The sequence below is a fragment of the Bos taurus genome, chromosome 22 (genome assembly GCF_002263795.3).
Source record: "Bos taurus isolate L1 Dominette 01449 registration number 42190680 breed Hereford chromosome 22, ARS-UCD2.0, whole genome shotgun sequence".
Lineage (NCBI taxonomy): Eukaryota > Metazoa > Chordata > Mammalia > Artiodactyla > Bovidae > Bos > Bos taurus.
The window spans coordinates 57,664,737-57,676,843 of NC_037349.1; the positions used below are offsets into that span (position 1 = coordinate 57,664,737).

General features: G+C 55.6%; 1 protein-coding gene across 1 annotated transcript in view; it reads left to right on the forward strand.

The window, feature by feature from the left end:
- Positions 1–259: 259 nt before the first annotated feature.
- Positions 260–12,107, forward strand: part of GRIP2 (glutamate receptor interacting protein 2) — a 103,878-nt gene continuing 92,030 nt past the window's right edge. The window contains exon 1 of the mRNA XM_024983320.1: positions 260–346. Within this exon, the coding sequence (XP_024839088.1) occupies positions 292–346 (55 nt within the window). The 5' untranslated portion in view covers positions 260–291. The remainder of the gene's footprint in view (positions 347–12,107) is intronic.

A 12,107-nucleotide genomic window follows, 5' to 3' on the forward strand; every position in this document is an offset into this window, starting at 1 on the left:
GGCCGCTGCGGGGGCCCCTCCGGCCGCGCTCCGCGCCGCCCCCGCCAGCCCCGGCCGCCGCGCCCCCGCGCCCGGGAAAGCGCGCGCTCTCGGGGCGCCTCTGCTCAGCGGCGGGCTCCGGAGCTGAGCCGAGCGCTTGGCGGCCGCTCGAGACCCTCGACCCTCGGCGGCCGCCCATGCCCGCCGCGCCCTGGGCGCACGGCCCTCCCCAGCGCTGCGCTGCGCCGCCGGGCCCGGCGGGGGCGGGGCCGGGCTGGCGAGGCCGGGCCGGGCCGCAGGGCGGCCGCCGGGATGCGGGGCTGGCGGAGGAACCTCGCGTTCTGCCTGCAGCGGCTGCCGGACGAAGGTAGGACGCGGCCGCCGCCCAGGCCGGTGAGCACCGGCGCGGCGCGGGGCGAGGAGGGCGGGCCCAGCGCGGGGCTGATCGGGGGGCGTCCGCTGGGGGTCCCCGCGGGAGGCGAGGGGCGGACGGCCGTCTGCTTCCCAGGCGCGGGAGGGAAGCGCCTGAAGCGCCGAGCCCGAAGGGTCACCGCAGGACATGCGGCTTGGAGCGCAGCCGGGCCGGGGGGACACAGCGGGCGGCTGCACCGGGCGCGCGGAGGTGGGACCGGGGCCCGGGCGACCGCTTGGGGCTGGGGGTCGGGGGCGAAGGGCTCTGGACGCCCCAGGGCGCAGCCCGCGACCGGCGCGCGAGTCTGGTCCTTGGAGCGGCCGGGGCCGGCGCAGCGACCACGTGCGTCCCCGCGAGTTGGCCCGGGGTGGGGGGGTCCTGTGTGCGCGCGCTCACCGCGGCTGGGGCCTGGGGATCCCGAGGCTGCCGTCGCTGGGACTCAACTTTCCTCCGCGCGCCCGGCAGCCGCCCCGCGACGACCCCAGAGTCTGCAGTTCCTCAAAGTTGCAGAGAGGCCGGAGGGGAGGCGGGAAGGGGTGCGCGGAGAGCGGGGAGCCGGCCGGGCCCTGCCGCAGCGCAGCGGCGCAGCCGCCTCCGCCGGCCGCCCCCCCGGGCTGCCCCGCAGCTTACCTGTGGCCGGGGCCGCTGGCCGCGCGGGCTGGAGGTTAAGGAGGACCCGCGCCCGGGTCTGGCCACCGCCGAGGGAAGTTCGGCTTCGGTGAATTGCCAGAACGGTGTCGAGGGGGCAGAGCCAGGCAGGGATGGCAGTGCCCACCTTCGGCTCACTTCGGGGGGCACGAAGGCGGGCTTACAGGCAGCGGGCACTGTGCGTCCGGGCCCACACTTCCGCCTCTGCCTTTCACCTTCGCGGCCACCCCTGGGGAGGGCGCTGTTCTTTCCTCCTGGCCAGGGAGGGCATTGAGCTCCAGGGAGGATGCCTCTCGCCCAAGGTCACGGCACCGCTGAGTGGAAAAGCTGGAGGTGAACGAACCCAGGTCTGCGTTACTGGCGAGAATTCGGTCGTGCCAGCCCCCTGCCCCGACTCCTTCCCGTTTCTGCCCGCCCAGAGTCGGACCAGGCTCAGTTCCTGGGAAAGGATTCGTGTCCAGTCCAGCCCAGGATGCTCTTGAATGGGGCATGAGGCAAGCGGGGAGAGGGACAGCTGAGAGCAGGTCCCTGCCCCTCCTGTCCTGTCCCCAACGCTAGGTCAGTTCTGGAAAACAGGCAAAGGTGGGGGCGGGGCAGGCGCCCAGGCTTCCTTCCTTTCGGTGGAGGGAGGGGGCAGGTGGGTAGAGCGGGCACCATGGAGCTGCCCCAAAGGAGAGGAATAAATTAAGAAGTGCATCTTCAGAGCCAGGGGCCCAGTGCCTTCAGAAAACAGCGCAGCTCAGCCACAGGCGTGCTCCGTGGTCTTGGACCAATACTTCCGGCTCTGCGAGGCTCACTTTCTGTGTCCCTAAGGGGAGGGCCTGCCTAGGGAGGAAAATGTGAGATCTTGGCCCCTGGGCACTGCGCACAGCCCAGGGCAGACTGGCAAGTGGGAGGCTGTGATGTCCTGAGACGGAGGGTGTTGCTGCCTCGCTCCTGGATTCCCACTCGCCATGGGTGAGGCACGTGGGTGGTGTGTGTGTGTGTGTGTGAGGTGTGCATGCCGGCACGCGGGTGGCGTGTTTGAGATGCACGTGGGCTTGCCCAAGGCTCACAGGTGACCTGTACGAGGTGCGGGGGTCTTGTGACGCCTGCAGACCTTTCACCTGCCGCTGGCCACCGTCTTGAAGAGGAGCCCCTGTCCCCTGCCTCAATGCCATGAGATACCCAGCGTCTGAGTTTTCCTTGGGAAATCTTACCTAAGACTGATCTCTGAGCTCAGCACTGAATCGGAGGGTGACTGGTGTCTCCACCCTTGCCTGGCAGGAAATTGCTATTTTAAAAAGACAAAAATCCCCAGCTGACTCTGGGCCATGGGAAAATGGTTTCCCGTGGGCCAGGTCTCAGATGAGAAACTCTGCAATGTGGGCCCAGCTGGACAGGAGCCCTGTGGGAGGTCAGCCGAGCTTGAGTGAGGGAGAGAGATGGCTGCAGAGATGGGGCTGCAGGCCTGGCATCCTCAGAGAAGAGCTTCAGCCAGCAAGAGGGACATTCTGAACAAGACCAGCTTGTCTGCTTGTTGGGCGGCGTAAGTTAAGGCCCCAGGGAAAGGAGAGTGGGCTTGGAGACCAGACCCAGGGCCCCAGCTTAGCGTCTCTGCTGGCCAGCTGTGTGACCTTGGGCCCAGTGCTTAGCTCTTCTGAGCTTCCGGTTTTCCATCTGTGAAGTGGGAAAGGTACCCTTGCATGTGGTCTTGGAGAGTCAGTGTTAACATGGCTTGGCAAGTGGTCGGTGCTCAAGAAATACTAATCCCCATCTTCCTTTCCTGATCTTTATATCCGCTTCACGTTTGGTGGGATGAAGACGGGGCTTCCAGGATGGCTCGGCAGGTAAAGAATCCACCTGCAATGCAGGAGACACAGGAGACACTGGTTTGATCCCTGGGTCAGGAAGATCCCCTGGAGGAAGGAATGGCCACCCACTCCAGTATGCTTGCCTGGGAAATCCCATGGACAGAGAAACCTGGCAGGCTACAGTCCGTGGGGTTGCAAAGAGTCGGACACAGCTGAGTGAGCATGCACGCGTGCTTAGATTTGGGGAAGTGATCTAGTGTTCTGGTCAGTGGAGCACTCAAGACTCAGGGTGGGTTTCTGGATTATGAGCAGTCATCTTGAGGCTCGGAAGTCCTAGGGTTTGGGGGAATCCAGTCTGGATTGTGTCTGCTGTGTGGATACTTGGATCCATCGGCCAGCCTTGCCCAGTGAGGTTGGCCAAAAGTGTGGTTGTGCTCAGCACACACTTACCCAGTGTGTGTGTCTGGGTCACTGCACAGTACTTAGCACCTTATGTAGTAGTCATGTCTCTTGAAGAGAAACACACACGGCCACAGGAATTGGGGAACTCTGCGACTCTTCATGATGCTTTTGAGGGGTGTGTTTGTGTGTGTGTGTGTGATGGGAGACGGAGAGAGAGAAACTTGTGTTCTAATGAACCATCACCTTGAGTTTTGTGGCCCCATAGACAGCAACAGATTCCCTTCTCTTCGCCACAATAAACCCTTCTAGAGGACACTCGCCTCTCTCCTCCAGGCTCCTGCTGATCTCTGTGTGGGATCAGAAAAATAAACACCAGTCCTCAGCCTCAGGTTGCCCCCCAGTCCCTCAGATAACAAAAGTTCAAGGTGCCCAGTGCCTGGGGAACGTGGAGTTGAAAGCAGCAGCCAATTCCCGGTCAGAGAGAGGCTGCTCAGAGGAGGAGGGCCCTGCGACCCAGTGGAGACAGTCGGATCTCCACCAGCAAGTTCTTCCCGTGGTGTGGCCTGATTAATTTTCCTCCTTATGCCAGTCCTTTCTGCTCTCTAATGGACTTTTGGAATGTTAGCCAGGAGGGTTAATAGAACTCATCACGCCCGACTCTTAGTAGAGAGAGGGCGAAATACAGAAGCAGTCAGGAGGAAATGACTTTTTAGTCACTCACCAGATATTTCCTGGGCCCTGTTCTGGGGGCTGGGAAACCAGCATGAACCAGAGACTCTTCTGTAAGGGACTCTACATTCTGGGGAGAGACAGGGAGCAAGTAAGCAAGTAAATAGGAATGGGATCGTCTCAGCATCAACGGTGAAAGGAAGACAACACAGGAACATGGTGATGTAGTGGAGAGTCCCAGAGGAGGAGACTTCTTTAGAGAGGGTGGCCAAGGGGGGTGTCAGGGAGGGCCTCTCTGAGAAGGTGACTTTTGAGCCAAGACTGAAGAACAAGAAAGCTCAGCCATGCCAAGAGCAGAAGGAAGAGCTGTCTAGGTAGGGTTGTTGGTGGTTTAGTCGCTAAGTCATGTCCGACTCTTGTGACCCCGTGGACTGTCGCCTGCCAGGCTCCTCTTCCCAGGGGATTCTTCAGGCAAGAATACTGAAGTGGGTTGCCGTTTCCTTCTCCTGTGTAGGTAGAGGGAACAGCAAGTGTCAAAAGCCCTGACTTCCAAGGGGTAGTGTGGGGAGGACGGGTTTGACCTATTGGAGGAAGAGAAAGAAGCGAGGGAGGAGGGTGATGAGTGAAGACGCTGGAGGAGCCAGGTCACGGAAGGCCAGATCACCATAGGAGAGGAGGGTGGGTTTTATTCTGCGATGGGAGGCATCAGAAGTCTTGACCAAGGACTTGGGTTGGCTCTGAAGATGAGCAAGGTTTTGACTGATGGAGATGGCAGTGGGAGAGGCACGCCAGGCATGGGTATAGGGGCGGAGGTGGGAGAGCTGTAGGAGCTAAGACTGCCGGATGAGCAGGAACCAAAGGCACTGAAAGCGCGCTGGGGGAACTGTCCAGGGTTCTGACAGGCTCATCCAGCGGGTCTGCAATTATGGACTTTTAGGGGATCGTGTGTGTGTGTCCGTCCCTGTGGTACCCAGCTAGCTGGTGTGTCCCTTTGCTGGTTACCTAGGAGACAGCGGGAAGACGATGGGGTGGGATCTGATTGGCTACTTATTCCCGCTGCTCATCTTTCTGTCAGACTTGCAGGCAGAGGTTACAAATGGTCCATGTGGGCATGCCAAGTGCTGGAAGGGGAGCCGCGAACGTTCGCTGCCCCAAGTCCTCTGTGTGTGTGTGTGTGTGTGTGTGTGTGTGTGTGTGTGTCTGCCAGTGCGTCTGTGTGCACGTCTTGAACAAAGCGGCGGCATCTGGAGCTAATGTGCTTCCTGCTGTGAAACATCTGCTCGTTTCCTTAAATCAGGTAGTGGGGGCTCAGAGAAATTTCAGAAGAGCCAGCCAGACTTGAGAAAGGATCTTTTGTTTGGTTTTAATAACTGCGGTGTCAACACTGAAGCCGACTTTAAACGTCTCCCTGTACCTCCAGAAACGCACAGCAAGCTTTGAGTGGCGGAAGTTGTGTCCCGTGATGCAGACTGTGATGTCAGTGTGCAGAATCGCCTGCTTCCCCCGCCCAGCCGAGGATGGTATAACATTGTAGATCTGGTGTTTCTCTCCTCTCCTTTTTTTAAAAAATAGTATCTCTTTTTCTTTCACTTGGTGGGCAAAAGGACAAGAGATCTGCACATTAATTTTGCTTATAAAGGGAGCGGGGAAACAAACAAGCAAAAACCTCATCCAAGTGTTTCCTTTGCTGTTGACTTTTTCCTCTTTTTTTTTAACTTTTTGTTTTGTATTGGAGTATAGTTGACTAGCAATGTTGTGGTAGTTTCAGATGGGGAGCAAAGGGACTCAGCCATTCGTACACAGGTATCCATTCTTCCCCAAACCCCCCTCCCATCCAGGCTGTCACATAACCTTGAGCAGAGTCCCATGTGCTACACAGTAGGTCCTCGCTGATTGTCCATTTTAAATATAGCAGTGTCTATGTGTCTGTCCCAAACTCCCTAACTATCCCTCCCCTCTGGCCATCCCCCTTGGTAACCATGATATCGTTCTCTAAGTCTGAATCTGTCTCTGTTTTTTAAATAAGTTCATTTGCCTCATTTCTCTTTAGATCACTGTTGACTTTCTACAGCAGAAGCCCAGGTAGGCTTGAGGGGGGAAACACAACAGGAACAACCATAGTACTTGCTCAATAAATATTTGAAGGGAGCAAAACGAGCCTGGAGGACAGAGTTGAAACAGAGAGTTAGGCTTTATAGGAGCCCTGGCTCAGCCCACCAGATATTCTGATCCTTTTTGTTGTTGCTGTGTTTTCTTTTTTCCTAGAGAAGCTAAAGATCCAGTTTTAAGTGCTACCGGCCAACTTTAAAATGCTGAGCATCAATTTAAATGAACTCTGAGGGGTCAGATGACACTGCCTTTGAAGCTGGAGGCCTCTGATATTCCCAGCCCTTTGGGATCTGGCTGCAGTAACCTCTCTTTGCTCCAGAATCGTGCATAGACCTTGTTCTGCCCCACCTCTGAGCCTTCGCTCAGGCTGCCACCTCTTCTCCCACCCTCTTCTCACCCAGCAAATTAGTGTCTCCTCGGGTTCCTGCCTTAGACCAGGGCAGGGTGCGGCTTCCTGTTGTCCCTTCCCCCCAACATGGTAGAATTGGCCTCTCCCACCACATTTGTATTCCAGCTCCTCTCCTACTGGAACATAACCATGTGTCTGCTCATCTCTCTTCTCTGCTGGATTCGGGCTCCATAGGGCAGGAACCCTGTCCCATCCATCTTTTCAGTGTCCCGCCCTGGGGCCCCAGCTCCAGAGCCGGCCAGGACAGATCTGAGTGTGGAGGGGGCAGCAAACCCCTTCATGGGGAACTGCATTTTTACGGCAGTTTATGCTTTGCAGAACATCCCGCTGCCTTTTTTAATGTTATTGGTTTCTCATTGGAAAAGACTCTGATGCTGGGAGGGATTGGGGGCAGGAGAAGAAAGGGACGACAGAGGATGAGATGGCTGGATGGCATCACTGACTCGATGGACATGAGTCTGAGTGAACTCCGGGAGTTGGTGATGGACGGGGATGCCTGGCGTGCTGCGATTCATGGGGTCGCAAAGAGTCGGACACGACTGAGCGACTGATCTGGTCTGATCCGATTGGTTTATTAGCCATATTGCCCTTTTAGGAGTTCAGTGTGTGTTTTGCCGGTGCTGGGTCTTCATTGCTGTACACGGGCTTTCTCTAACGGCAGTGAGTGGCGGCGAGTCTCTAGTTGCAGGGTGTGGGCTTCTTTTGCAGCGGGCTCTCTTGTTGATTTCCACAGACTCTAGGGTGCTCGGGCTCAGATGTGGAATCTTGCTTCCCCAAACAGGGATCGAACCCATGTTGGCAGGCAGATTCTTAACCACTGGACCACCAGGGACGTCCCTGCAAAACATCCTTATTGGTATTATTTACTTAGCAGCCCACTCAATCAGCGGATGGTTTTTTGAGCTCCTGTTGCGTGCCAGACGTGGGCACGCAGTGCTGAAGACCAAGGAGGCCGAGCTCTCACAGAGCGTGCGCGTGTGCGGCTGAGCCCTGTGGGCTGCTGCCTCTGGTGGTGCTTCCCAAACGCCAGGGGCTTGGATCTGCCCACTCTTCTTCCTTTGGCTGGTCTGCCTCAGTTTACCCTCCAGGGACTCCTCCCCAGTCCTCAGCCTTGAATGGCTCCTCAGAGTGCATGCCACGGAGGGGCAGATAGTCCGTGGCCTTCTTTGAAATCAGGAGATGGCAGTAGAGGACAGGTTGCTCAGGAGTGTAGGGAACCCCTGGGCTCCCTTCCAGAAAATTAGCTAACTTTTCCATGTGGGGTGTTCAGAGCATTCTGAGAAAATATTTGTTTGTTTTTAAAGTTTGTCCTTTCATTCTGCAAACTCTTACTAAGCCCCTACTAAGTGCCAGTCCCTTCTCTTATTTGTTGTTCAGTCACTCGCTAAGTCGTGTGACTCTTTGCAACCCCGTGGATTGCATGCAGCACACCAGGCCTCGCTGTCCTTCACCCTCTCCCAGAGCTTGCCCAAACTTATGTCCATCGAGTCGGTGATGCCATCCAACCATCTCATCCTCTGTCGTCCCCTTCTCCTCCTGCCTTCAGTCTTACCCAGCCTTAGGGTCTTTTGCAATGAGTCGGCTCTTGGCATCAGGTGGCCAAAGTATCAGAGCTTCAGCATCAGTCCTTCCAATGAATGTTCAGGGTTGGTTTCCTTTAGGATTGACTGGTTTGATCTCCTTGAGGTCCAAGGGACTCTCAAGAGTCTCCTCGAACACCACAAATCGAAAGCATCAGTTCTTCGGCTTATACCATTTCAGAACCCCAGCCTGAGTTCAGAGCTCAGTATCTCCGTCTAACCCTTGGGAACGTGAGGTGCAGGGAGGTTAAGTCGTTTGTCTGAGAATGTACTGCTGGGTTGCAGCACAGCAGGAATTTCACCTCAGGGGGTGTCTTTCTCCCAAGCCAAGGCTCCTTCTGTGACCCTAGGCTGCTTCCTTTGGAATTCCAGTCCCAAGAGTCACGAGTGATGGGGCACTCAGGGAAGGAGCATGGAACTCTGTCTGGGTTGGGGAACTGGTGTTGACATCTGGCCTGAGTGGGCTTCCCTTGTGGCTCCGCTGGTAAAGAAACCTCCTGCAATGCGAGAGACCTGGGTTCGATCCCTGGGTTGGGAAGATCCCCTGGAGAAGGGAAAGGCTACCCACTCCAGTATTCTGGCCTGGAGAATTCTTCCATGGACTGTACAGCCCATGGGGGTCACAAAGAGTCTGACACAACTGGGCGACTTTCACTTTCTGACTGGGGTTTCAAAGAGCAATGGTGAGTTGGCCAGGAAGGAAAGGATCAGGGAAAGGCACTTTAGACCCACAGATTAGCAGGCGAAAAAGCTCAGAAAAGCGTTCCGTGTCCACAGCTGTGTAGTGTGGGCTTGCATGAAGTGGCTGGGGTTGGGGAGTGGGGCTCTGTTCTGGAAAGGTGGGTCTGGCCAGATTGGCAGGGCAGAGACGACCGTACCCAGCCCATGAATACACCTTGCTTGGCACTGACAGTAACTCAAACAAATTAGTTGCTGTTAAATTTTAAGGGTAGGTGGGAGGAGGCGGGGAGCTTTCACATTAGAAAACTGCAGGATGTGCAGCTCTCTTCAGAGGACCTCGCGACCCTGGGCTCGCCCTGCTGCTGTGCCCTGTGGAGTGTGGTTACCACCCCCCACCCCCAGCCAACCCATGACGTATTCACGCACTTGCCTGGTGCGGGAGACCTTGAACTCAACTACGAAAGCAGTTTATGCGTCATTTCTTGAGGCAGCTGAAAGGTTTTCAGGCGGAGAGTGATTATCTTCAGAAAGCTCCTGCTGGCTGCCAGGGGACTGGGAGGCAGGGTGAGGCAGGAAGACCCACCCCCTCTCCAGCGACTGTCCTTGTCATTTTTAGGCCTATTTGCTCAGCCCTACTACATGCCGTATTCACTCCTCGTATTAACCCTGCAAGGCCAGGTTGTCAGATGCTGCTGCTGCTAAGTCGCTTCAGTCATGTCCGACTCTGTGCGACCCCAGAGACGGCAGCCCACCAGGCTCCCCGTACCTGGGATTCTCCAGGCAAGAACACTGGAGTGGGCTGCCATTTCCTCCTCCAATGCATGAAAGTGAAAAGTGAAAGTGAAGTCACTCAGTCATGTCTGACTCTGTGTGACCCCATGGACTGCAGCCCACCAGGCTCCTCCGTCCATGGGATTTTCCAGGCGAGAGTACTGGAGTGGGGTGCCAGTGCCTTCTCCGGTTATCAGATGAGGGAATGGAAACTCCAAACGCAGATGCCACGAAAGAAAGAATGGAGAGATTGGACCACCAAAAAATGTAGTTTTGTATGAGCAAGGAAACCATTCGCAAGGTCCAAAGACAAGCCACAGGCCGGGAGGAAAAGTCTTTAAAACATACCTACTCCAGGGACTTCCCTGGTGGGCCAGTGGTTAAGAATCCGCCTTCCAACGCAGGGGACGTGGGTTCGATCCCTGGTCGGGTAACTAGGATCCCACGTGCCACAAGGCAGCTGAGCCTGTGAGCTGCAACCACGGAGGCCGTGTGCTCTGGAGCGTGTGCAACAGCGAGGGAACAGCCTGCGCACGGCAACCGAAGATCCCGCGTGCCGCAGCGAAGCCCCGAGACAGCCAGAAACAGATCAGTATTACCAAAGAATCCAACCAGTCCATCCTGAAGGAGCTCAGTCCTAAGTATTCACTGGAAAGACTGATGCTGAAGCTGAAGCTTCAATACTCTGGCCACCTCAGGCGAAGATCTGACTCGCTGGAAAAGACCCTGATGCTGGGAAAGATTGAAGGCAGGAGGAGAAGGGGACGACAGAGGGTGAGATGGTTGGGTGGCATCACCAAGTCTATGGACATGAGTTTGGGTAAGCTCTGGGAGTTGGTGATGGGCAGGGAGGCCCGGCATGCTGCAGTCCATGGGCTGCAAAGGGTCAGACATTACTGAGTGACTAAACTGAAAAAAAGAATAATATCTAGAGTGTAAGGAAGTCTGCAAATCAATAAGAAAAGAAAGCCATTTAGGAGGAGTGTAATGGATTTGAGCAGGAAGTTACTAGATGAAGACACACAAATGACCAGAAAGCGAATGAGAAGATGGTCAGCCTCACCATCTCGGGGGATTGCTGTATTAGCGTCAGGAAAAATGCTCATAGAAACAGTAGCACACTACCAGTTTTGAAGGGAAATGAAAACATTAGTAGCGTCTACTGCTGGTGAGACCGTGAGCGAGCAGAGACTGATGAATGCAGCCAGCGGGTAGGACCGTTTTCGGGGGACAGTTTGACAGTTATGGAAAGTGCTCACATCCTGTGACTCAGCCGTCCCTTTTCTTTGTAAAACCTTTTTATTTTGGCTGCAATAGGTCTTCGTTGCTACGCACAGGCTTTCTCTAGTTGCCGTGTGCAGGCTTGTCATTGCGATGGCTTCTGTTACTCCGGATCACAGGCCCTAGGCCAGCGGGCTTCAGTAGTGGCAGCCTGTGGGCTTAAGTTGCCCCACGACATGTGGGATCTTCCCCGACCAGGGATGGAACCTGTGTTCCTTGCGTTAGCAGGCAGATTCCTAACCGCCGTACCACTAGGGAAGTCCCACCCCTCCCTTTTCTAAGTATCTATGCTCAGGAAAAATCTAACGTAGATGCATAAGGCAACATGGATAAGGACATTCATCGTAATGTTAGTGAAAAAAATTAAAGAGCATAAAGCAACTGTCCGCTGGCAGGCAGCTGGCCTGAGAGCTCAAGGGTCACGTGGTGCAGATAGAAAACCTCAAAATACTTCCCTGAAGAGTCTCTCCCCAGTGTCTGTCTTCTGTTTACCAAGCCCCTCCTCTCCCGCAGTAGGTAAAACCATCATCCCTTCCTAGTGCACGCCTCTAGAAATTTCTTCTGTGTGTAATAAACAACTCTGCATTCCTATTCTTTCCCCTCACTTAAGTGGTGGCCCGCTACCCTTCGATTCTGCACGTTGAGCTTTCATTAAAAGATATACTGGACACAAAGAAGAGCTCTTCAAGCATGGGTACTTTTAAAGATCAACATAAAGCAATCACCAATGCATCCCACCTGGGGTGAGAAATAAATCCTGCCCCGTCCCAAGGCCACACACTCTCCAAAACTGCTGTTCTGACGAATACTCCCTTTGGGGATTTGTGTAGTTTTACAGAAAAAAAAAGATAAAGCAGTGGTTGTACTTGTTCGGGGTCCCCAAGCTAGGCAGGTAGTGACTTTGGTTGGGCTTCAGGTCTGTCTGCCCAGCAGGGTGGAAGCTGAAGCCCAGAGCCTCCGGAGGGAGGCAGGCAGCGGGCCATGCAGGGGACCCAGCTGACCTAGTGACGCGCGGAGTTTCCTAATCAGGATTCCTCAGGGCCTGGGGAGTTACACTGGTATCTTTCGCTGGGGGATGTGCAGGAGTGGGTTTTAGGGGGCTGAGTGGGAGGGGCCTGCCAAGAGACTTCTGTGCTGGAGGCACCTGGCTGGCGGCATAGCTCTGGGAGCTGGCAGCCCAGCTGGGGAACCCCACGGAAGGGGGATGCCCTTCAAACAATCATTTTTCAACTGAATGAACAAATCCTTCCCCTCTCCCATCCGGCAAGGGTGATTCATCCTAGGGTGAAAAATGAATTCTCCCAGGAGGCGCTGCTGCCCGAGACCCTGGAGCCATGAATTTACTGCCTGCCTTCTGTCCTGATGGAACTGGG